Here is a 23,195-nt window from a genome sequence, read left to right as displayed (position 1 = left end):
CTTTACCTCACATGTTCAAACTCTGATTACCACCTTCTAGGCAGTGGGGTTTCAGCTTACCTTAAACCCCTTCCTGACAGCAACTGACTGGAAGTATAAAGATTTCAGAAGGAAAATCTTTTCTATTCTTCCAGGGCTGTTCATCATTTTTAAAAACATCTATGAAGTACCCCTAATATGCAAAGCACTGTGGGAGTTGGAGTGGGGAACTACATAAGAGAACAAGGAAATACACAAAATATAAGCTAGTGACAAGCCCTATGCTATAAAATAGGAATGCATGACAAAGTTGTTAAGTTACTTTAAAGTGGTTAATGAGTGGAAGGTCTCTATCAGGCAGCATTTAAATGAAGATCTACATGATAAAGAACCAGCTCTGCAAAATCGACAGAAGAATAATCCAGGCAGAGGATCAACTAATGGAAAAGACCTCGGGGAGATATGCCCCTGGGAAAGAGAAAAGCCTACGTGGTTAGAGGAGCACTTTCCAAGAGAAATATAATGTGAGCCACATATGTAATTTAAAATTTTCTAGTATCTTCATTGACTAAAGTAAAAATAAATAGGTAAACTTAATTTTAATAAAACATTTTGTTTGACCCAATATATTATACCTAAAATATTATCATAAGCATGTAGTCAATATAAAATTCTCAAGATACTTTACATTCTTTCCATAGTAAGTCTTTAAAATTAAGGTTATACTTCACACTCACAGCATATCTCATTTTGGACTAGCCACATTTCAAGTGCTCAATAGCCACACAGGGCTAGTGGCTGCCTTTCTGGAAAGCACAGAGCTAGAGCATACTGGGCAAAGTGGATGGTAATACACGATGAGGTAGAAAGGCAGGCAGGGGCCAGATCTGGTGTACAGAACCTACATCAGAGGTAATGAAGCTGGATTTCATTCTCATTGAAATGAGAATGGACTGCAGGGTTTTTAACAGAAAAGTAATCAATCATATTTAAATTTTAAATAGCTGCTCTGTGATGAATAGATTGTTGGAGAGCACCGGTAGGAATGGGAAGACCACCTAGGAGGCTGCTGCAGTACTGCAGGGGAAAGATAATAGTGGCTTGGATTATAGTGGTAGTAATGGAGGGAGAGAGAAATGGATAGATTTGGATATGTTTTGAAGGTAGAGTCAACAGGACTGGATGGTGAGACAGGGAGAAAGAGAAAAGTAGCGAGGATAACGACTCCTAGAAAAAACTGGGATATTTGTTGTTGTGGGTATAACAGGGAGTCTTGCCCTGAAGCGATGTGAATTATGTCACATCATGGGAGAGGTAACTATTTTAATAGATATTTACAACAATTCTAACGGATAAATAGTTTTATTATTTGTTTAACGATAAAACATTCTCTACCAAACTTGCCTTCTTACTTCCTCGGTGTAAAACAAATTTCCAACAACATCTATTACAAGATATTTTTCAAATTTAAACTCTAACAAGCAGAATTAAATAGCTTCAAGTTTTAAATGGTCATATTTAATCACTTTAAACCAAAGAATCTTAGAGCTGTGAAGGACACTTTATAAATTAGCCATCTGGTCCAAGCCTATCTTACATTTGAGGAAATGGAGACTTAGAAAGATAAGTAATTTGTCCAAAGTTACACTGGAAATCAGGAAAAGGATCCAATTAAACCAAATGCAGTTAAGTTGGTAACTTCCTTTTCATCTTTATAAACCCATTGCCTACCATAATGCCTGGAATATTGTAGGGACCAAAAGGTTTTGTTTAATAAAGTGAACAGAACAATAAAAACAAAAGCAAATTAACAAAAATAGGCCTGTCTCCTAATTCCCAGGCCATTGCTCTAATCTCTCAGTGGCTCTCTTAGAAAAAAGACCAGATAAATAGATAAAAAGGCAGATGTTTAATTTAGGTATTTCAACATCAACTTTAAATCCAAAGGATGCCACAGAAAAGTACATAATGAGTCTGGATCTCATCTGAACCCATCTCGGCACGAATCATCACAGAAAACCCCTAATTTGGTAAATGTAATGTATTGACCTAAAGGCTAGAAGATGTTTGTTTCTTCTTTATTCATAATATTTTATTATTTTAAATCTTAGGAAAAAAATGTCCTTTCAGATAAGTCTGCCAAAAGAGTACCTAGCAAAGTCCCACTGAGTAAACAGCTCGTAATGAATTCTTGTGAAATATCAAGTACATAAACCAACCACTCCTATGAAGATTTTGTAGAGCCTGAAATCAGTAATACTCGATTTGGTTGAATCAGTGTTAATCTCCATGCTATCAGTTACTAAAATCATGTTGTAATCATAATATAATTTTAAATTCAGTTGCTTTTGACTCAGGACAAATGCTTTTCAGCATCAGAAAAGAGAATTGCTTCCAGGCCTAAGGTTGCATAAAGTAAGACCTTTAGGCTAAAAGGCAGTTATTTAGATCTTCTGGATTAACAGCAGTTTTCTTGACACTTTCATAGCCATAATAAAAAGTCACAGGGCTCAAACTACTATAATTTTCTATCCTATTGTTAGTAATAGGCGATACACAAGAACTATCAACTAGCATAAAATTAAAGGCCTAATCTTTGACCAGCATCTAATGCTTACCCCTTCCAAAGGGCCTGATCTGGGTTACATAGCTAAGCTATAGAGAGGGATAAATTTATCATAGTCATACAAGAGCAGACTCTGGCATTGCAAGGCTTGAAGCAAAGATATCTTACTCTCTGAATTTAGATAGAAAAGAAAACTGCACGTGAACCAGAGCTGAATTAATGTTTACCAAGGGACCACACCCCTTCTATGACAGCTTTTCTATTGTAGTTCAGGGCCAGACAATAAGGAAGGAAATTATCAGCTAGAATAAGGCTTCAAACCTTTCTTAAGCTATTTGACAACCTTGGGTCTTCAGACATAAATTCTGTAGGAGGCAAATAAATCAGTTTGCATAAGGTCAGAAAATTAGTAAGCAGGAGAACTACACTGTTGCAGTTTTTCTTTAATATAAGAAAGAAAGAAGGAAAGAGATTAAGAAAAAGAAGAAAAGCAACCAGGAGGCATTCTGATGGTGATATTTAACAGTAACCAGATTAAACAAAGGAAATCAAAATGACCTTACAGAACAATCTCGCTCTTAGGATAGGAGCTTTTCTTCATATTTGTAGCAGAATTTAGCTAAAGGAAAATTTTTTTTCTTTCAAGTTTTTTCTTTCTACAAACTAAAAAGAGAACTACCAAAAATAATTTACACTTATTTCTATTCTATCCACATTTGTTCAGAAACAGACAAAAATCAGTCTGCCTTTGTCCCACTTAGATCTGCTTTTGCCATAAAGCACAACAGGCCTTAAGGAGCTTAAAAGTCAAGACTTAAACAGTAGATCCAGAATCCAAAACATACATTTTATCTACAAACACTTTAAGCCTGATTAATCTATTTCCTTCCACATTCTTAATTATTGGAGAAAACAGCACAAGAATCAAATGCCATGATTCTTCAAGCTGAATGTTTTCTTCCTCTTCTCAATGTTTTATTATTCTACAAACAGTAAAGACGGTAAGCCAGGTTACAGCAGAAAAGTCAAACACTGCTGTGTTAAAGGTCTATTTTTTTCTGATGTCTAAATTTAGTGAAGAAAAGGGACTTGACCTAAAGGTACAGTTACCATATTTTAAATACGGTCATTAGGATGCCAGATTTCTTCACAGAATTCCTAAAGAATCCTCCCGCAATCCTTAGGGTATAGAAAGAAGGTCCTGCATTTAAAACAAGTATTTATTTAATTCAATGTACATCAGACAATGTGGTTTAATATATAGAATAAAAAGGTCTTGGCTGAGAATGGTTAGGAATCTTTGGCTCTGCCTGGGCTAAGTTATTTAAACCATGAGCTTTCCATATCTCTAAATTGAGAGACTGCATGAGATGATCTTTAAGCTCCTTCCCAGCTCCAAAATTTGTTGATCCCAGGCACCAAGAGAGTATTTTTAATTTAATATGGAGAAAAAACTCTTCTTGTTTTACCTGTAATTTTCTAAGTCTTCACCCTTCTACAATATTGGCCATATTTGAAAGGGGGGGAAAAAAGCTTATTTCCCATCCAGCCTGTCCAAACTATTTTTAGATCCTAATATGAAAACACTATGTTTAATTTGTGACATCTATGTCTGCTCACAGAAATACTGTATTGTAAAGCCCAAATTTAGCTGCGAAGCTCAATGAAAGAAAAGGAAGCAAAAGAAAAGTACACAAGCGTTAGGCATACTAAACATTTTATACAAATGAAAACACGTTTTAAACTTTTGGATAGTCATACTTTTATGTAACACTTTAATATATGCTACTTCTGACAATTTTGTGCAAATTCAAAAATATTTCTCCCATTTCCTCTTTCTTATTGAGATGCAAATATTATACATAAAAGAACTATTCTTTTAAAATTTCAAGTGACAATCAACAATTTCATTTAGAAGCTCTAAGTTTCTGGGATGATGTTGACAGGTAGCAAGCTTTCCAAAAATGCCTTCTAGATTGTCCACCTTTGTAATGGTATCACTAGAGAATCTGTATCAAGTGGAACATGCCAGATGTTTCACAAAATTAATTGAACCTATCATTTACTGTTGCTGTAGAAACAAAATAGCATCTGTCAGGTCCCTGTACTAGTAGCTGAATTTAAAAAGGTTGGTATGAAATCACCTGGGCAGACATGAACAGCTCAGATTAAGATCAACTGTCATCTTCCAGTCATTAAGAAATTCATGAGTACAACGGATAAAACTCTCCTATCATCCGATAATGGATGAATCCCTACTTAATATCAAACTTCTTCAAACAGAGTTCAGTATACAAACTGGCTGTAAAGAGTTTTTGCCTTAACATTTTAAATGACGATACTTGACTTCCCAAGTCTGTTTTATGAACAGGTCATCGTTAGTCCTCAAATGATCTCTTAATTTATTTTAAATATTGCCCAGATGTTACAATACTTTGGTGGATTAATAGGTTTTTCCCCAAACCTTTACCCTAAGCTCTAATCAGTTTGAGGCACACGATGAAAGGCTTAATGCTCTAGGGAGGGTTAAATAACAGAACTAACTCCCTTACAGAATAGGAGAAACATTCATAAATCTAAAAATGAAAACAAAAAAAGAAGGGGGTAGGGGATAGAAAAAGGAAGTAAGAGGAAAGAGTTCTAGTGCCAGAAATAAGATTAAATGTTTTTTATAGGGTAAAGGTGAATTAGAAATCTTTCTCTTTTTGTCTTAAAAGGTGTGCAATTTTGGTAATTAATGGGAAAGCCAATAGATAATCTTATAAAGAGGATTGTGAAAAACAAATTATTTGAATGAACCACATTTACTAAAGGGGACACAAATGGGCTCAATGATTAATTTTCTCAAGTCTAGAATATTATTAACCTTCACCTAGACAGAAATCATGTGAAGCCTGAGGCTAGCTAACTTCAATCAGAAAGGCACTATGCAGCCATTTTGTATACCTGGACCCGAAGTGGCAAATAATCTTCACAGAGATCATCCCACAGCTCCTGGAGGTCTGAAATCTCCAAGGGATAACTCACAGATGTCTTGTAAAGGGGTTTCAAAGACCTGTTAAGGAAACCAGAACTAACTCCATCTGTCATGATATGGCCAGGCCTGGTTCCAGGTGGGCTGGATTTCACTGGAATAGGAAGCTTGCTCCCTCGGGGGCTCTGGATGGGCTTATAATCAAGACCTTTAATCATGCTAAGAGCTAGCTCCAGCTTGTGGCTACACATATGCTGTGGGGCCTGTTCATCTGAACAACAGTCACATTTTACAAGTTCCTTTGCACTTCTCTCAGGTTCCTCTTCCTTTTGCTGTGGAGGACTAGCCTGGACACTTGCATCCAAAGATTCCACAGAGGATCCCGGTGTCCCTTCTTCCATGCTTTCTCCATCTGGGGGTACCTTCACACTTGGTAAATCCGGTGGCCCAACCTCAGACAATGCTGGTTCTTCAGTGCAAATGCTGGTGGACCACCTGGTAGAAGGGCCACACGAGATACTTTTTGCCACCTTTCGAGGCACCTTACAAATGGCTTCATAGTCAGAATCAGCAACCCGCAAAGCTGCACAACCACGGCATCTCCTGGGTCGGTTCCCGGGGCCTTCCGAAGCATGACAGCTGTGTAGCTCCTGAGTCTGATCCTCATTTTCTACCCAGCACTCAAACCCTGAATAGGCAAAGTCCTCCTGGAGCAGTGCAGAGTATCTTACATCGGGTAAGCCGGAAATGTCAACCGTTCCATTCCCCGCCTTGGTCTCCGCGCCAGTGTCATCGTTATTCTTCCGATACATGCTAGCAATGCAGAACTTGAGGCGGTCCTTCTCCAGCAGCAGCTTCTGCAAGCGCTCGATAGAAAGGGCTTCGATCCGGGCAATGACGGTGTCGAATCTATAGATCCGATCAAGCATGAAAGCACACTTGCTGCAAGCAAACTCAGCTTTGCCATCCCGGGAGACATCCTTGCCCAGGACGTGCGACAGCAGAACCTGGAGGTTGAGCTTGGATGCCGTGTGGAAGATCCAGCGCCGCTGGTTTCCGCACAGCTCCCGGGCACAGATCCTGCAAATCTCCTTCATCTTCCCTCCTGCGGTTGCCGAGCTTCCCTGATGCGGCTGCTGCTCGGTGATCACTCACTGGCGCTTGGTTGCGTTCCGTCTCCCGCCCCGGTGGCCTCCGGCCGGCATGGCACAGCCCGATGGGGTCCCCACTCTGCAGAGGCGCTCCGCGGCCACCCGCGCGCGGGCTCTGGGTACCAGAGTGGTCAGCCCCGCCTCTCGGGGAGGGGGCGGGCGAGGAAACACTTCAGGGAGATGCTGAGTGACAGCAGCGCAGGCCGCGCTCAGAACCTGCCATGTCTCCTCCAGCTGTCTCTCCCACCAGCCGCGGTGTCCTCAATGTCCTCCCTTTCAGCTGGCTGGGTTCGCGGTCCACAAGCGGCCGCCCGCGGCTGACGCAAAGACTCAGAGATTGAGGATCAGATTTCAAGATGGCGCCAGAGGTTCGGCGCCTGCGGCCACCGGCAAACTCCTCTGGGAGCTGTAGTCCCGGAGGCCGGCTCCTCGCTCTGCGCATGCGGGGTGGCGAGCGCGTCCCCTCGCCCCCAAACGACTTAGTGCTCCTCGCGGTAGAGCACAGACCTGGCTAGCAGTGGGTACCGGAGTGGAGAGCAGGACGGTTGCCGACCTCTGCTAGGCCACTTTTATCTGCTAAAATTTCACCCCAAAAGCGCACCAGTTCCCTCACGGATCCTCCCTTCCGCCCTTGCGGGATGTCCCAAGGCTCTGCTTGGGGAGGAGAAAGCCGAATCCCCTCCCCCTCTCTCCACGGGTAGTGCCACGTACTCTGGATGGAGCAGCCTGGCGGCGCCACTAGGTACCGCTGCGCGTCGCCTCCCTCCCGCCTGCAGCCCCCCCTCCTCTCCCTACCCAGTACGGTGCCTGGATTAAAAGGCCCCAGGTCTTCACAAGCGGCCGGGGAGAATGGGTTGATAAACCGGAGGTGGCAGGTAGGGCGGATTTTAGGAGGCTCAGTTCCATCTCCCCCTCGACTGTTGGGAGCACCTAGAAAAGAGGACAAGTGTTTCTCCCCTCGTGATGTTGCGATTGAGTTTAGCAGTCCTGGATGATTTGCCCTTTTTTAGAAAAGAAATCGAGAGAGGGCACAAAGCAGTCACCTGAGAAGGAGTCCAACAAAAGCCACATGAATGCAGCTGGTTAACCAAGATTTTGATGATAACAGAGAAAATGAGCTTTTTCAAGAATGTAGACACCTGAGAGTAGATTGCCATCACCGAATCCTCTTTCAGGTTCAGGTAGACTGTAGGCCTTATTTTGGGGGTGGGGAGGGGAGACAAACACTAGAACAAAAGGCCTTATTTATTTGAGCAAAAGTCCAGAGTATCAGAGAGTGCTGCTGTCTGCAGAAGTGGGGCTGGGAATTTCACTGACTTCAGTTAGTATCTTGTCTTATTCAGCATTATCTAGTAGTAAGTTACCCAGCCTTGGGTACAGAGCTTAGATTGCACACAAAGAGTGGAGGGAAGCTGGAGCTCTCTCTACCTGGAATCGAGGTGTCAACATCCGTTTATAATAAACAATTCTCTCCCTGGCTTGAGAGGTATGCAAACTCCAGATGGGAGGACAAACAGTCCCACACAATCATCTAGAGTTTTCCCAGAGCAGGATGTTTCCCAATTACAATAATGCTAGATTTCACTAACTTGACTTTGTGAGATAATAAGGCCAGCAACAGTCAAAGTATTTCTGAAGCTCATCTCCAGGGCACAGACCATACTCCTAAACCTGGAGACATTCAGATGCCTTCGATGAAAGCCCATAATAAACCCCCAACTTCTTATTGAGCATTAAATGAGATGATTTGGGGGAAGTGCTTTAACAGATTTTGGCTCATATCATGTCAATAATAATAGCTTATATTATTATTTTAATATTATAATGCAATATTTTAAAGTAATTTTAAAGCGTTACGGGGCTCTGCACACATAAAATTCTATCATTCTCTTATTTAATCATCAAAACAAAATCTTAGTAGCTCCATCGTGAGAGAATAGAACAGCCCTTAGAGCTTTGGCTTTAGTAGGCTACAGAACTTTGCATCTGTGATTTCACCTAAAGAGGCATGTTCTGGTCCCAAAACCAAGAATGTAAAATAGACTTCCAAGTAAAACTCACTACAGGTGCATTTTTGCCTACCTCTAGGTATATGAGCTTCAGAGTCAGAAGAAATTAAGTAACAATTGTAACAATCTTTGGAATCCATAGTGATCTATAGAGAGGCAAGGAGTTTCTGGCCTGCCAGGACACCACCCTGCCATACCCTGTCTTAAGTATTATCCTAAAGAACAGCTAGGACTCAAAAGTGCAAAAAGTGCAAATTAAGACATTAATCAAGGCCTCATCTTTGAATGTGGATGCGAGCCACGTTTTCCTATTGGGGAAAGTGCTAATGAAACAAAGTAATTAATGAAACAAAGTGTTCCTGGGGAGCTACTAAATAATACGTTGTATTATTCTGTATTCCTTAATAAGATTTTGCACCTGACCTGTAGTCTCTAAACTTTAATGACAACATATGGGTAGTTGGTATAGAAGAGCAAGTCAGTACAAATGGAGAAAAGGCAACTTACTATTGAAGAATATGTTTGTAAAGAATATGTAAGTAAAGATCAACATACTGAAAGAGCTATACATATCTAGGCTTCCAACAGATAGAAATAAATCACTCAACAATCAAAGAAAATTTGAAGACAGCACTCTTCACTCCCAGAGAACATATTTAAAGACCATATCTCAAAACGGATAGTAAACTAGAGTACTAGAACCACTCCTAAACATGATCATTTGGTATTATAAAACTAAAAGATCACTTTTGTACAGATCAATTGAAGATAAAAATTAAAAAATGAAACAAGGAAAATTATGTGATAGTAAATTCAGCACTTGATGGTTTATCAATATCATCTTGGTCAAGATTTTGTATTTAGTCAACACTGGGTATCTATGGGGAGGCAAGAAAATGGGGAGGTGAACAGCAACGTTTACTTTTATTCTATATACCATGTATCATTTGAATTTGGGGCAATGAATGTATATTCATATATTATTTTAAAAATGTTTTAAAATTAGGAAATATTCTATAGTTAAAACTAAGAATTGTGCCAATTTAAGGCACTTATATCAGAGTCTGAGTGGTAAAACTTGAACCCTAAAAAATGAAAACTTTTATAATATGTGATAAATATATATATGTGGACAACTTATATAAACAAAGGTTCAAGGGGATATACAAGTTATTAGTGATTATGTCTGGAGAGCAGAACTATGGATACTTATTTTCTTCTTTCCTCATTTGTATTCTAAAATTTTCTATAATCATGTATTGATTTTGTGATAAGAAAAAAATGCATTACTAAGAAGAAGATAGGATAAACACATTTTGATATGTTCATATAATGTAATATTAACCATCAATAAAAAAGAATGAACTCTGATACCCACAATATGAATGAATCTCAAAAGCATGTTAAGTGAAACAAGCCATTTAACTATATCCTGTGTGATATCATTTATTTTGTCTAACAACTTAAAGTCTAACCATTTCTATAATGATAGAAATTCAGAAAGTGGTTATGGGGGGTGAGGATTAATTGCAAGGGAGCACAAAGGAATTTTCTGGGGTGATGAAAATGTTCTATACCTTGTTTTGGGTGATGATTATATGGATGTGTACAGTTCTAAAGCTCATTGAACTGACTGCTTTATCTGTAGATTTTATATGTTAGTATAGTTCAATTTAAAAAGATAAGGAGTAAATTAGTATAAAAATATGTATTACCCATAAATTTTTAATCTGAGGGATTTCTTTGGTGGAAAGTAACCCCTATAACTTTATCATAAGCACAGCTTTGAAAATTGGGAAAATATAGCCCAGAAGAAATTCTATAAAAGGCCCAACTGCGACTTCAAAACATCATAGTTCCTATCCATATGAGTGTTGGAAAATATTATTTTATATACATTTACACACCATACATTTACGATTGAAGCAAAGCATGTTGTTAAGGTGGGACCTAGGGCTTTTGTGATGATTTGGAATAGGATGATTACTTCTAAAACTTATCAAAATTACATAATAAAGGAAAATCTTACTGAGAACAGGTTTCATATTATGATAAGCGATAATGAGTTAAACAAATGATTAATTTTATATATCAGCAGTTTGCCCTCAAAATGGATTGATAAATGCATTCACAAGCACATATTTGCTGTCTATCCTAAGTCAAATCACTTATATCTGGCCCTTAATTTCCTAAGCTACAAAATAAACATATTAAATTTAAACAGTGGTTTTCAACCTTTGGCATGCATCAGAATCACCTGGAGGGCTAGTTAAATGGTAGATTTAACAAGTTTCTAATTCAGTTGGTCTGAGAAGGGGCCCAAGAATTTGCATTCCTAAGAAATTCCCAGAGCGTGCAGATGCTGCTGAGAACCACACTTTGAAAACTACTGAATTAGAACTCTCTCCAAGTGTATTCAGACAAATGTCAGCCAAACGGTCAGAAGTTCTGCAGATAAATGGAAAAACCCATTAATGAAGAACTACGTACAAAATTGTTGAATTTAGAGAACTATATGCCCATTTGGAACAAGATTCCTAAGTATTATTATGGTAGGGATCTTTTGCACTATCTCTCTTTTGATCTCTAGATTTGAGGGCCCAGGAAGATTCTCTTAGAACCGTAGCTACTTTTGTACTCCCTGTGTTGTAGTGTTTCTAAGACCTAATTCTGGTCTGGGAGGGAGTTTCCAAGAGGTGGAAAATCCCCATGTCCCAGACCAGTTGTATTAGCTTTCATTATCCTAGTTATGACGTTGGAAATAGCTGTTCCAATTACTAAAAACTATGCCAAAGTGGGGTGGGGGGAGTGATTTTGGCAGAGAAGCAAAAGCAGATGAGGAGGGCTGCCCTGGTGGCGCAGTGGTTGAGAGTTTGCCTGCCAATGCAGGGGACACGGGTTCGAGCCCTGGTCTGGGAGGATCCCACATGCCGCGGAGCAACTTGGCCCGTGAGCCACAACTACTGAGCCTGCACGTCTGAAGCTTGTGCTCCGCAACAAAAGAGGCTGCGACAGTGAGAGGCCCGCGCACCGCGATGAGGAGTGGCCCCCGCTCGCCGCAACTAGAGAAAGCCCTCGCACAGAAAAGAAGAACCAACACAGCCAAAAATAAAAATTAATTAATTAATTAATTAAAAAAAAAAAAAAAGCAGATGAGGAAATACAAGAATATCAAAGTAAAGCCAGTTAGGCTTTACGGTAACACCACAAGCATGTTCATGATTTCCCTCTGTTGGGTGGAAATCTTTAAGAAGCCAGAAGCAATCATGCTTTGCATTAATTAATAACACAGCATTTCAAAACACTTGTTTTAAAACTGGGAGATTTCCAGTTCAACTACAGATTGCTATAATATGGTTATCAGCAGAATTGATCTTAAAATAGTAAACACTGCAGTCTTTCAAGTTATTAAATATCCACAGCTGTTTAAGTGAATTTCAAAATATTTGTTAATCAACTGATGAGCAAGAATTTATGCAAACTCAGTTGGTTTTTGGTTTTTGGTTTTTTTTCTCTGTCTTCAGGGACCTTTTAGTTTAGTTGAAGGGGAGGGAATGTGCATACTACAATCAGAATAACTGATTGGTAAACTAAATGGTACCGACAACTTCAATGTAAGTGCAGAAAAAGTTAAGTATGATCTGATACAGGTGAAGGGGGCAAGAGTGGGACTTGAGATGGGTCTTAGAACGGAGGAAACCAAGGAAAGAACTCCAGAAAAAGAAAACAGCATCATCAAAAGTCTTGGAAGTTGGGTTAAATATGATGCTAGCCCGTCAGTAAAGGGAGCGATTTTGTGGGATATCTGAGTGGCCAGGTTCATCCTACTCTATACATCTATACATACACTCTGTACATCTCAATAATTACTCATTCAAAGAACATATATTAAGGGCCAACTGAAAGCCAGACACTATGCTATGGAGGGAATTGGCAACTAGAATTTGGTTAATGTTTGAGAAAGGCAAAAGAATTTGGACTTTCTGTTATGAATTTGAGCTAGGAATGGCATGATGAAAAGTTTATTTTAGGAAAATTAGTCAGACAACAGGATGGCTTGGAGTTTCAGGGACAGGTTTTGGGATGGTTACAGGAACACCTGTTAAAAATCCATTGCCTAGAGACCATGCTCTGCAACAAGAGAAGCCACCACAATGAGAAGCCTGCGCACCTCAACGAAGAATAGCCCCCGCTCACCGCAACTAGAGAAAGCCCACGCACAGCAACAAAGACCCATCACAGCCAAAAATAAATAAAGTTTTTAAAAAAATCCATTGCCATTATTCATATGTGAGATAATAAAGGTCTGGTATAAAAATGGAAAGAGGGGCTTCCCTGGTGGTGCAGCGGTTGAGAGTCTGCCTGCCGGTGCAGGGGACACGGGTTCGGGCCCTGGTCTGGGAGGATCCCACATGCCGCGGAGCAACTAGGCCCGTGAGCCACAACTGCTGAGCCTGCGCGTCTGGAGCCTGTGCTCCGCAACAGGAGAGGCTGCGATGGTGAGAGGCCCGCGCACCGCGATGAGGAGTGGCCCCCGCTTGCCGCAACTAGAGAAGAGCCCTCGCACGGAAACGAAGACCCAACACAGCCATAAATAAATAAATAATTAAAAAAAAAAAAAAAAAAGGAAAGAAACTGGTAAATATGAGAGTCATTTTGAAGGAATGAGCAGCAGAACTTGATGACATGCAGAGAGGATGAAGGAAAAAAAGGTTAAAAATAGAGATGAAGTTTTTGGTCTGGAAGACTGGTAGAAAAAAATTGCCTAAACAAACAGAAATGTGGGAGTTGAGTCCATTTGCAAAAAGATAATACAAAATCTGACTTGGGACATGCTGTATCTAGGGGACTGAGGAAAAAACTAAGTGAAAAAAACTAAGTTGAGCTCTTCCACAATCAAAACACAGGTGAGAGGGGGACAGAGTTTCAAGAATGAGAGGGGTAGTTAACATTGTCAACATCTAGAGAAAGATCAGGAGAGATGAGGTCAGGCATACCATTTTCTACAACAGGGTAAACTTGTAAACTAAGGAGTTGTTACCTTTAACTCCTCAGAATCCTTCCCTATCAAGCCAAATGCTAAATTCTTTTTGACTGTTTCCGAACATCTCTAGTGTGTTCAGAAATGTTGTTTTGCATTTTCCCTACACTGTCCTTTTCAGGTTCTTAAAACCTGAAACCTGAATCATGTCACACAGCCTTAGAAGCTTACCCCTCTAGTCATCCTGCATACTATTTCTAGAACATTCATAGTAAAGATCCATAATTGTCCACTACCTATAGCATGAAGTCCAAAACTCTTAGTTTGGCATTTCAATATCTGTACAAAAAGATCCTAATCTACTTCTCTATCAGCTCATCTCACATTTCTTCTCTAAGCAAATGGTGACAGGGTAAATTTTTGGATATAGATATGTTACTTGTATACCCCTACCTACCTCTTTCCTAGTCTGATGGTAAGGCCCTTAGCATTCCCTTGACTTGGGAGTTTTTGCAGAGCAAAGAGCGGAGATTGCCTGAAGTCAAATGCATTTCCTGACTTGGATAAAATTCTAAATGCACTGAGAAGATTAAGCCAGGTGTCCCAGTGGGGAAGAGAAGAGAGTAATGTCTTTGAGGTCAACAAAAGAGGAGAGGGTGAGATTTCACCCTAGTTGGGAAGAGACTGGGGAGGGGTCAAAGAGTAACAAGGACCCACCTCCATTATCAGTGCCCTGCAGAAGAAGCAGGACCTGTGGGGGAAAAGGCACTGGGTGACTTGGAGAGGCTAGACTCTAGGTCAAGGGGCTCCATAAAGAGCCCAGTGTAGCAAGCAGTTAGGATTGGTAGAACTGTATGTGCTGGGGCAGGGGTGCTTCAGTGGTGGACCAATGATCAGAGTAGTCTCCTTGATGCTTTGACACCTGATAAAGCCCAGGGACCTTCACCTTCACATAACTGAGAGAGTGGGGAGGAGGAAGAACCAAATGAATGGAATTTAATTTCCCACCAGCCTGATTAGGATAGGGACTCAGGGTAACATTAAATTGATTTAAAGAAAGTAAATGTGATATTTCCTGCAAAACTAAATTCGTGAATTCAGAGTAAGAGTCATACCCACTATGAACTTTTTGTAGGTGTTCAATGAGGGTAAGTCCTAGGCCTTTTTCACCTCTATTCTCTTTCAATATCATCTCATCCTTTTCCACCTTTATATGAGTAACCTCCAATTTATATTTGTGATATTGTAATTTATAATAATATATATTTGGTTTGTCCCCCTTTCTGGCATAGAATCCTAAAACCCTTGGAATTTCTTAAATGATGAGAGTGATAAAGGTCTTTTATTTTGTTAATAAGGTGACTTTTGGAATGCCACTGTGGGGGGGGGGGGGAGGCACGGCGGTAGTGGCCAGAGGAACCAACCATGTGATTAGAGGGTTGGAACTTTCCTTCCCACACCCCAATCTCCAGGGAGGGGAAAGGGGTTGGAGGCTGAGTCAGTCGACAATGGCCAGTGATTCAATCATGCTTTTGTAATGAAGCCTCCATAAAATCCCAAGAGGACTGGGTTCAGAGAGCTTCTGGGTTGGTGAACATGTGGAAATTCAGGGAGGTGCCTGGTGAGGGCTTGGGAGCTCCACACTCCTTCTCATATACCTTGCCCTAGGCATATCTCCCATCTCCGCTGTTCCTGGGTTATATCCTGTTACAATAAACCAGTGATCCAGTAAGTAAAATGTTTCTTTTAGTCCTGTGAGCTGCTCTAGCAAACTAATCTAACCCGAGGAAGGGGTCGTGTGATCCTCTAAATTTATAGCCAGTCGGTAGTATATGTAACATCTGGACTTGTGACTGGTGTCTGAAGTCCAAGGAGGGGTTGTTGGAACCTCTAATCTATTGCTGGTCAGAAGCACAGGTGATAAACTGGGATTGCAACTGTTGTCTGAAGCCCAGGGGTGGGAAGGAGGGGGAGGGAGGGGGTAGTGGGAGGGGTGTGGAGGCAGTCTTATAAGACTGAATCCTTAACCTGTGGCCTCTGACGCTATCTCCAGGTAGACAGTGTCAGAATTGAGTTGAATTCTTGGACACTCTATGTCTAAGAATTGCTCGGTGCTGTGTGGGAAGTGTCCCTGCTCTCAACACACATGTTGGAATTGGTGTTCAGAACCAGTAAAAGAATATCTTTATTCCAGAATTCTCCTCTGAGTTCAACTCTCAAATGGCCAACTACCTATTTGTATCTGCATCTGTATGTGTTAGAGACATCTCAAAATTACCCCAGGAAAGATTGATTGACATCTTCCCCTTAACTATAGTGCCTGCCCCTCCTTCCTCCTAATTCTCTATTAAGGATCAGGGAACTATGGATTGTGGGCTCAATCCGACCCCCACCTGTTTTTGTAAATAAACTTTATTGGAACACAGCCATGCCGAGTCCTTCATGTATTGCATATGGCTGTTTTTGTAAATAAACTTTATTGGAACACAGCCATGCCGAGTCCTTCATGTATTGCATATGGCTGTTTTTGTGCTACAACAGCAGAAATCTTATGGCCTGCAAAATCTAAATTATTTACTCTCTGGCCTTTCATAGAAAAAGTTTGCTGATCCTTGCTCTTTGTTTTTTTTTCAATGTATTTATCACATTTTGCAATTATTTGTTTGATTACGTGGTTATTTAACTAGCTCCCTTATTAGAATGTAAGCTCCCTGAGGGGAAGGACTCTGCCATGTTTATTCTTACTGTTTCTCCAGCACTTAATTGCACCAGTGTCTGGCCATGGTAGGCACTTAATAAACAGTCATTGACTGGATTACATGAACGGATGAATGAATGAATGACTTATTATATCTTAAAATTTTATTTCGTTCTTTTGCCTTAGCACAAAACTTCCATTCTTGGTTACCCTCTAGTGACCTCATATCTTAATAGAGTTCCATAATAGTTAGTCCTCTCACCTTCTTTCTCCTCTACTCACTCCTCCTTCCAGACTAATCTTCCTAAAACAGATCTCAGATATATCACTTTCCGGCATAGTAACCTGGAGACCTAATGACTTACCCACAATCATAAACTTCTTGACCTGTCATCCAAGGCCCTCTGACTCTAGTATCACCCTATCTTTCTAGCCTAAACTCATTGTCCCCCTGTATATCTCACTATTCCAACTACTGCTTCCTTACCTGGAACTTCCCTACCACTCTATTATCTACTTGTAATGTTCTTTCCCATTACTACCATCTCCTCTTGTCAAAATCCTAACCAACCTTCAAGTATTTTCTTTCAGCTGCCTTTCTTAATCCCCTCAAAAGACATCTTTCTCTTCTTTGACCTTCCAAAGCACTTTTTATACCTATAGTAATATGTGTGTCATTTTTCCATATTGCCTTCTTCCCTTTAGCTGGTAAGCTCCTTAAGAAGAGGAACCACACTTTACTCATCTTGTTATCTTCTGAGGTACTTTTATCAGTATGTTCCTAGATCTAAGTAAATAATCATTGAATGAATAAATAAATTGATGCCTAATATTTTTAGCTCTTATTAAAATCCTACTCATTCCTTACAGACCAGAATCTTCACGGCCCACCCCAGTGCCTGATTTTTCCCTTTCTCTCCTGCCTTGTATTTTGTTTCCATCAGAGACTTTCTTACCTTCCAATTAGATTGTAATCCCTAGAAGTCAGAGACTAAACCTTATATGTCTTTGTCGTCCTCTTCCTTCACTTTACAGTACCTGTGCAATTGTAAGTGCTCAATAAATAAAGCTATGAAGAAGCCCCTCTTTTTTCCATCTGATAAAGTCTGTTTCTGAGACATGTTACCAATGAAGGTTTGCCTGGGAGACAGTGATGTTGAATGAGGATTTGTAAATGAGTCTCCAGTTTCAATATTCATCAGCTTAAGAAAGGGATATTGAAAAGCTGCTCTAAAAAAAAATTCTCCTTACGTGAAATTGGCTGGAGCTGCCTGAGCTGCTAATCCCTGCAAGGTTTTCAGTCTCTGCCTTGAGCATTTAGAGCGCATTCTTGCCTTAACCTTTACGTCAGATCTCTCCACGGTAACACTGGAATGTTTGCTATTTTAGGAAATCTGCCTCACTGCATGCAGTGCTATTTACATTAGGTTCCAGACAAGGCATAAATGCAATGGCTTGACTGTCTGCTGCTTTGTGTGAGTAGGAAGGTCCTGATGGCTTAATGGATGACTCTCCCTAATTCTGTTGTCCTGTTTCATTTTTTAGGCCAGCCACAGTGTAATTACACATTAATAAATAGTGCTTATATAATACTGGGGTGAAAGATGGAGAGAAAAAAGAGGAAACAAAACAAGAATTCCTCCAGACATTTCCTTTGCAAGTACATTACCTCCACGCCACGCCACCCCTCCCCACCCCCCACCCCCCCGCGCCATTCCCCCCAGACCCCCCCGCCTTCCTAACCTCCAGGTCTGGTTTCATTTAAAAAGTTCTTTGAGATAAAGCTTCCACCATTCTGTAGAAGGGAATAATACCAATAACTGGAATGATTGCCAGCTTTTCCCTGCAACTCTGAGGATTCCTTCAGTAAGGAAGAGAAAAACGCTTTGTAAACTGCACTTGATTAGATTTTCTGACTCCCTAGTAAGAAAGAGGTAGACAAGTTGCCACAGCATGACAGCGCCATCACAAAGCTCCTGAGCGCTCTGGTCACCACATGCTGTCGATCCGAATGGCCACGGAGGATTGAGAGCATACATGGAGTGTTGTCAATCCGTGGCATGTCAAGTTTGTGGCATTTTTTGTTGTTCTATGCAGTTAATTATATAAAAGAAGTTCATAAGTATTCTACAGGTACACTCCAGCTAAAATGGATGCTGAACAATGTTTTGGTAGAATGGAAAAGGCAAACAACTAGAGGGATAATAAAATCAATTAAACCAAATAAGCTTTATCAAAACTGTCTCTCTTATTTGAGGAAGAAAGGCTCTGAAGTAAAACTTCCTGTACTCAGAGACTATTTCCCAGTCCAGACTTTCATACTGGGATCACGAGAGAAGTATTTGTCTCTGGGAGGTGGAGTGAGATGAGTGTTTTTCCTTTGGACAACTCAAACCTAGAAGTGTATGACTTGTGAGCTCTCTTTCTTCTAATGCCCAACTGTGGTGTTCCCAATTGTGAGCGGTTGGGGGGGAGGTGGAGTTCAGGCCTCAGAACTCAAGCTCCTCCGTTCCCTAACATCTGTAAGGGGTTTCAGGGATGGCTTTGCTGGTGATGAGAGAATTCTTCAGCCTCTATGGAGCAGGCCCAGGGCTTAGAAATTGAACCCGTGCCTTCTGCATTGTAGAGGTATGGCTCCTGTGGTGAGAAGTGGCATGGCAGACTAAGGTTTGAGGATAATACAGTAGAACTAAGATGCTGCTACTGTTAGCAGACAAAGGTAACACCCACAGCAAGGACTTCAGGTGTCACAAATAGTAAGAGTCGTCACACATCACTGTTTAGACAAAGTGCTTTATAATTGGTTTTACAATATTCTTTACCTTTATCTAATTCACAGAATGGGCTAGTTGAAGCAGTTACTAGCTGCATCAAACCATGATTTGCTATCTCAAAAGGTGACATCAATTATCTGCTCATTCAGTCCTCTGTCTAAACAACCACCAGGATTGCCTTTGTATAATGCAACTCATAAGCTTTTATTCCCTTTGCTTAATTTTTAAATTTTTAGTTCTTCATTGCCTACAACATGAAGTCCTTGGCTTGACATTTATGGGACTTTCCAGCTATATATTGCATCATTCTCCAACACTTATCATATATTTGATAACACCAATTACTTCCAATTCCTTAAGTGTGTTCCACACCATTGTATATATTGTTCCCCTAACCTAGAATGCCCTTCTCCTACTTTCTGCCTGGTGTACTCAGCCTTTACGTCCCCAGGGTCAAGGCTGACTTCCAAGTGAGGCTTTCTCTGACTTCCAAAGATAGAGTTAATCCCTCTCATCTCTGGGTCCTCTTAGCACTATGAGTATACTTCTCTCTCTTCATTTATCACACTGCATTTTAGTTCTTTGTTTACATGCCAATCTCTTATTGGGCTTTAAACCCTTTGAAGGCCAGGACCCCCTAGACCAGTGGTTCTTATCGAGCAGCCATATCCTAGAGTGCATTTTGGCAATTTGCGGGGGCATTTCTTGTTTCAATGATGAGTGGGGCTAGGGGTGCTACATAACTTGCAATGGGCAGGACAAAGCATTATTCCAAAATGTGAACGACTTTCAAATGTTCTACTGGGCAGTGATGCAGGTAATCAAACTGTTTATATAATCATCTGGACCTAGGACTTAATTCTGTTGTATATATGAACACAACGTTAATATACTCTGACTTTTCTATGAGTTGAACTGCTATGTAAATTAAAGGAATATTATTTATTTGTTTATTTGGAAATTTACCAAGAGTTTTTCACTTTGGCACTGCCACTGGATCATAACGAACGGCACTGCCCCTTGCCATTTTTGAATTGCCAATATAACATGCCTGCACCAGACTGCATGTGAAGCTGTGAATTCCCATACAAGCACCTGCCTATTTCTTTATATCCTTTAATATAGTTGTGCCCAAGAATTTACATATTAAAACAAACATTAGTTTATTATAAATTAATCTCTTTTTATGTTTCATGTAGTTCAGTATCTACTTCACTGGATTGCTTTGAGGCTTAAACTAATTTGAGTTAATTATTTAAGGTATTTAGAGCAGCACCTGGCACATAGACAATGCTACCATATTGTGCTGATGTTATTACTACAGAAATGTTGTTGAATATTCACTGATAAATATTTTAAATTATATTTGGAATATGTATTTAAGAAATCCTGTGACTTTACTTCTAGGTTTTATATTATAATAATCTGAACCATTTGAGTGTGACTACATGATCCCAAGATGTTATAGAATGTGCTTCAATATTTCTTTTTGTCTAGGGCACTAAAGTGAGATATAATTCTCATTGTGATCAATTTGCCCTGAATGATTCACACTCTGTTGTGGTCTTCCTGGGGAGCAATAACACAAATAGACAACTTTGAGTTCGGTCTTTGCCTATAAAACAGTATTTCTACGTGCAAGGCTAACAGGTCCAGAGGGAGAACTGTGACCATTAATCTCACTAATACTGCTACACTTAATAATTTTGTCATTGTCTTTTGTAAAACAAAGATAGTTACAATGTGAATGAAGTTTACAATATCTGACTCATTGACTATGTCTTTTTTAGCCACTACTCATTTTAAGAACAGCCTTCCTCTCTTTCAGGTTGTTAGCACAGATAAGGACGACAGTAGTTACCGTGTTTTGAGCACTGTGCAGGCACTTCACATATATTATTTCTAACCCTTACAAGTAGATGAACATTACAGAGGAAGAAATTGTACTTGGAAGGGTTATGTAACTTGTCCAAGGCCATACATCTAAAAAGTGTTGATGCTGACTGAGATCAAATTCCAAAACCTGAGCTCATTCTTTCATACCACTCTGCTTCCCCAGTTAAAATCCAGGAGACTTCATACTAGAATCCGTTATTGAAAGACCAAGATTCTTTCTCTAAACTGGGACTTGGCTGTTTCCTTCCGTTAAGTCAATCTGAACCACTTGAGCATGGCTAAATATTCCCAGGGTATTACAGAAATCATTTCAATCTTTCTTTCTGTCTAGGCCATAGAATATAAGATAGAAGCACAGTGACCAAAACCATTTCTTTTCTTTTGGAATCTGGGCACACATTGAGAGAAGGAAGTTTTCAGAGGATTATCTGAACACTCACTAGAAGGCTGACTCCCTGGCCAGGCTTCTTTGGGCTGTTTTAGAAATGATAATATAAAATAATTCTATGCACACTGAGCAGTACTTGGTGCCTAGTTTTTTGTTTTTTTCTTCATAAGGCACAGACCCAAAGGGAGAAACTAGAAAATGAGCTGTGGGAGGCTTTCTGTCCTCCACATTTGAGAGGACCTACTGTCAGAGGCCCCCCTGTGGCAGAGCTTTCTAGCTTGGGTATTCTGGCCAGTGTGCCTCAAAATGGCCCACCACTGTGCTGAGATGCCAGCCCCTCTGCTCTCAGGTGGTGGAGGCTCTGAAGGTGGACACAGGTAATCACCTCCAACCATGACCAGCCTCAGTCGCTTTACTTCAGAGTAACACAGACACATAATCAGCTCCTATGAAACTGAACTTTCTCTGAAAAATGTTGGGAAACACTGATTGACAGAATTCACAGCATGATGTAATCAGGTTTATAAATGTACAAAGAGTTGGGCAATAACGATAATAATAAATTTTTATAGGTACCAGCAACATTAAAGAAGCATATCAATTTAGTACAATTTATGTGACAATGTATTTCTTTCTTCTACTCACCCAATGTTATTATCCTCTAGATGCTATACTTAACCTTGTTCTAAGCATTCCTTTAGGATAGATTGTAAATAATTTAGTCTCTTTGTAATTATAATTTTTCTGTTCTTCAAGTCTGTTTTAAAAACTGATACCAACCCACTTCCCCTTATTAGCATTGCAAATATTGAACTACATATACCCATTTCAGTGCTTACCAAAGATACAAATGAAAATAAGTATGTGTACCTAAATATATGTTTCTATATGTCTGTAAATATAAAACTAGAACAATGAGAGTGATCTTATTTCAGAATTTACGTGAGTATTTTTCTTTCTAAGTGCTTACCTTGGGGACTATACACTTTCCCCAATGATGCTGGACTCATTAGAATAGAATGTCAAAATTGTAGGATACTTTGGAGATTATTTGGGCCAATTTTCCCATTTTACACATATGGAGGCTGAGAGTGATGTATCCATGGTCATACAGTTAATAAAGAAAGAATCAGGATAGAAAACTACTTCTCCTAATTCCCAGCCAAGTTATTCCTAATTAAAAAATGTTATGGGGGGCTTCCCTGGTGGCGCAGTGGTTGAGAATCTGCCTGTCAATGCAGGGGACACGGGTTCGAGCCCTGGTCTGGGAGGATCCCCCATGCCGCGGAGCAACTGGGCCCATGAGCCACAACTACTGAGCCTGCGCGTCTGGAGCCTGTGCTCCGCAACAAGAGAGGCCGCGATAATGAGAGGCCCGCGCACCGTGATGAAGAATGGCGCCCGCATGCCGCAACTAGAGAAAGCCCTCACACAGAAACGAAGACCCAACACAGCCAAAAATAAATTAAAAAAAAAAAAAAATGTTATGGGGTCTTCTATACATTTCAATGTGTATCTTGCAAAAAGCCTATAAACTTTAATTTTTACTCATATCTATCAAATTATATGCATACACATCATTTCCTGAGTTTGTTAACCAGAGCTTTCCAACCAAAATGGATCCAGAGTCCAAGGGGTTTACAGTATAGCCAAGATATTGATTTCTTCTGCCCTCATTGTGGCCTAAGCACCCAGGATGGTCACTTTCAAGTGAGAAGCTCCATCCATTTACTGCTAGCTACACTTTATAAATATTATCATTCATTATTTTTTAAAATT

General features: G+C 40.2%; 1 protein-coding gene across 16 annotated transcripts in view; it reads right to left on the bottom strand.

Annotated features, from left to right (window-relative positions):
• LOC132369349 (myomegalin) overlaps positions 1–23,195 on the bottom strand; it is a 213,688-nt gene that overhangs the window by 83,543 nt on the left and 106,950 nt on the right. For 5 of the 16 annotated variants that reach the window (XR_009504349.1, XM_059929102.1, XM_059929138.1 and 2 more), the window contains exon 1: positions 5,492–6,944. The exons of 5 other annotated variants lie outside the window; for them this stretch is intronic. Coding sequence is in view for 10 of the 11 variants with exons in the window: in XM_059929102.1 (XP_059785085.1) it covers positions 5,492–6,616 (1,125 nt within the window). In the remaining variant the exon portion in view is untranslated. Of the gene's footprint in view, positions 1–5,491; positions 6,953–23,195 lie in introns of those variants that run through there. 6 more of the 16 variants (XM_059929195.1, XM_059929120.1, XM_059929129.1 and 3 more) reach the window with 3 other exon arrangements.

The sequence above is a fragment of the Balaenoptera ricei genome, chromosome 1, assembly GCF_028023285.1.
Source record: "Balaenoptera ricei isolate mBalRic1 chromosome 1, mBalRic1.hap2, whole genome shotgun sequence".
NCBI lineage: Eukaryota > Metazoa > Chordata > Mammalia > Artiodactyla > Balaenopteridae > Balaenoptera > Balaenoptera ricei.
The sequence above is the reverse complement of the archived record's forward strand: the minus strand, read 5'-3'. Positions and strand labels throughout refer to the sequence as shown.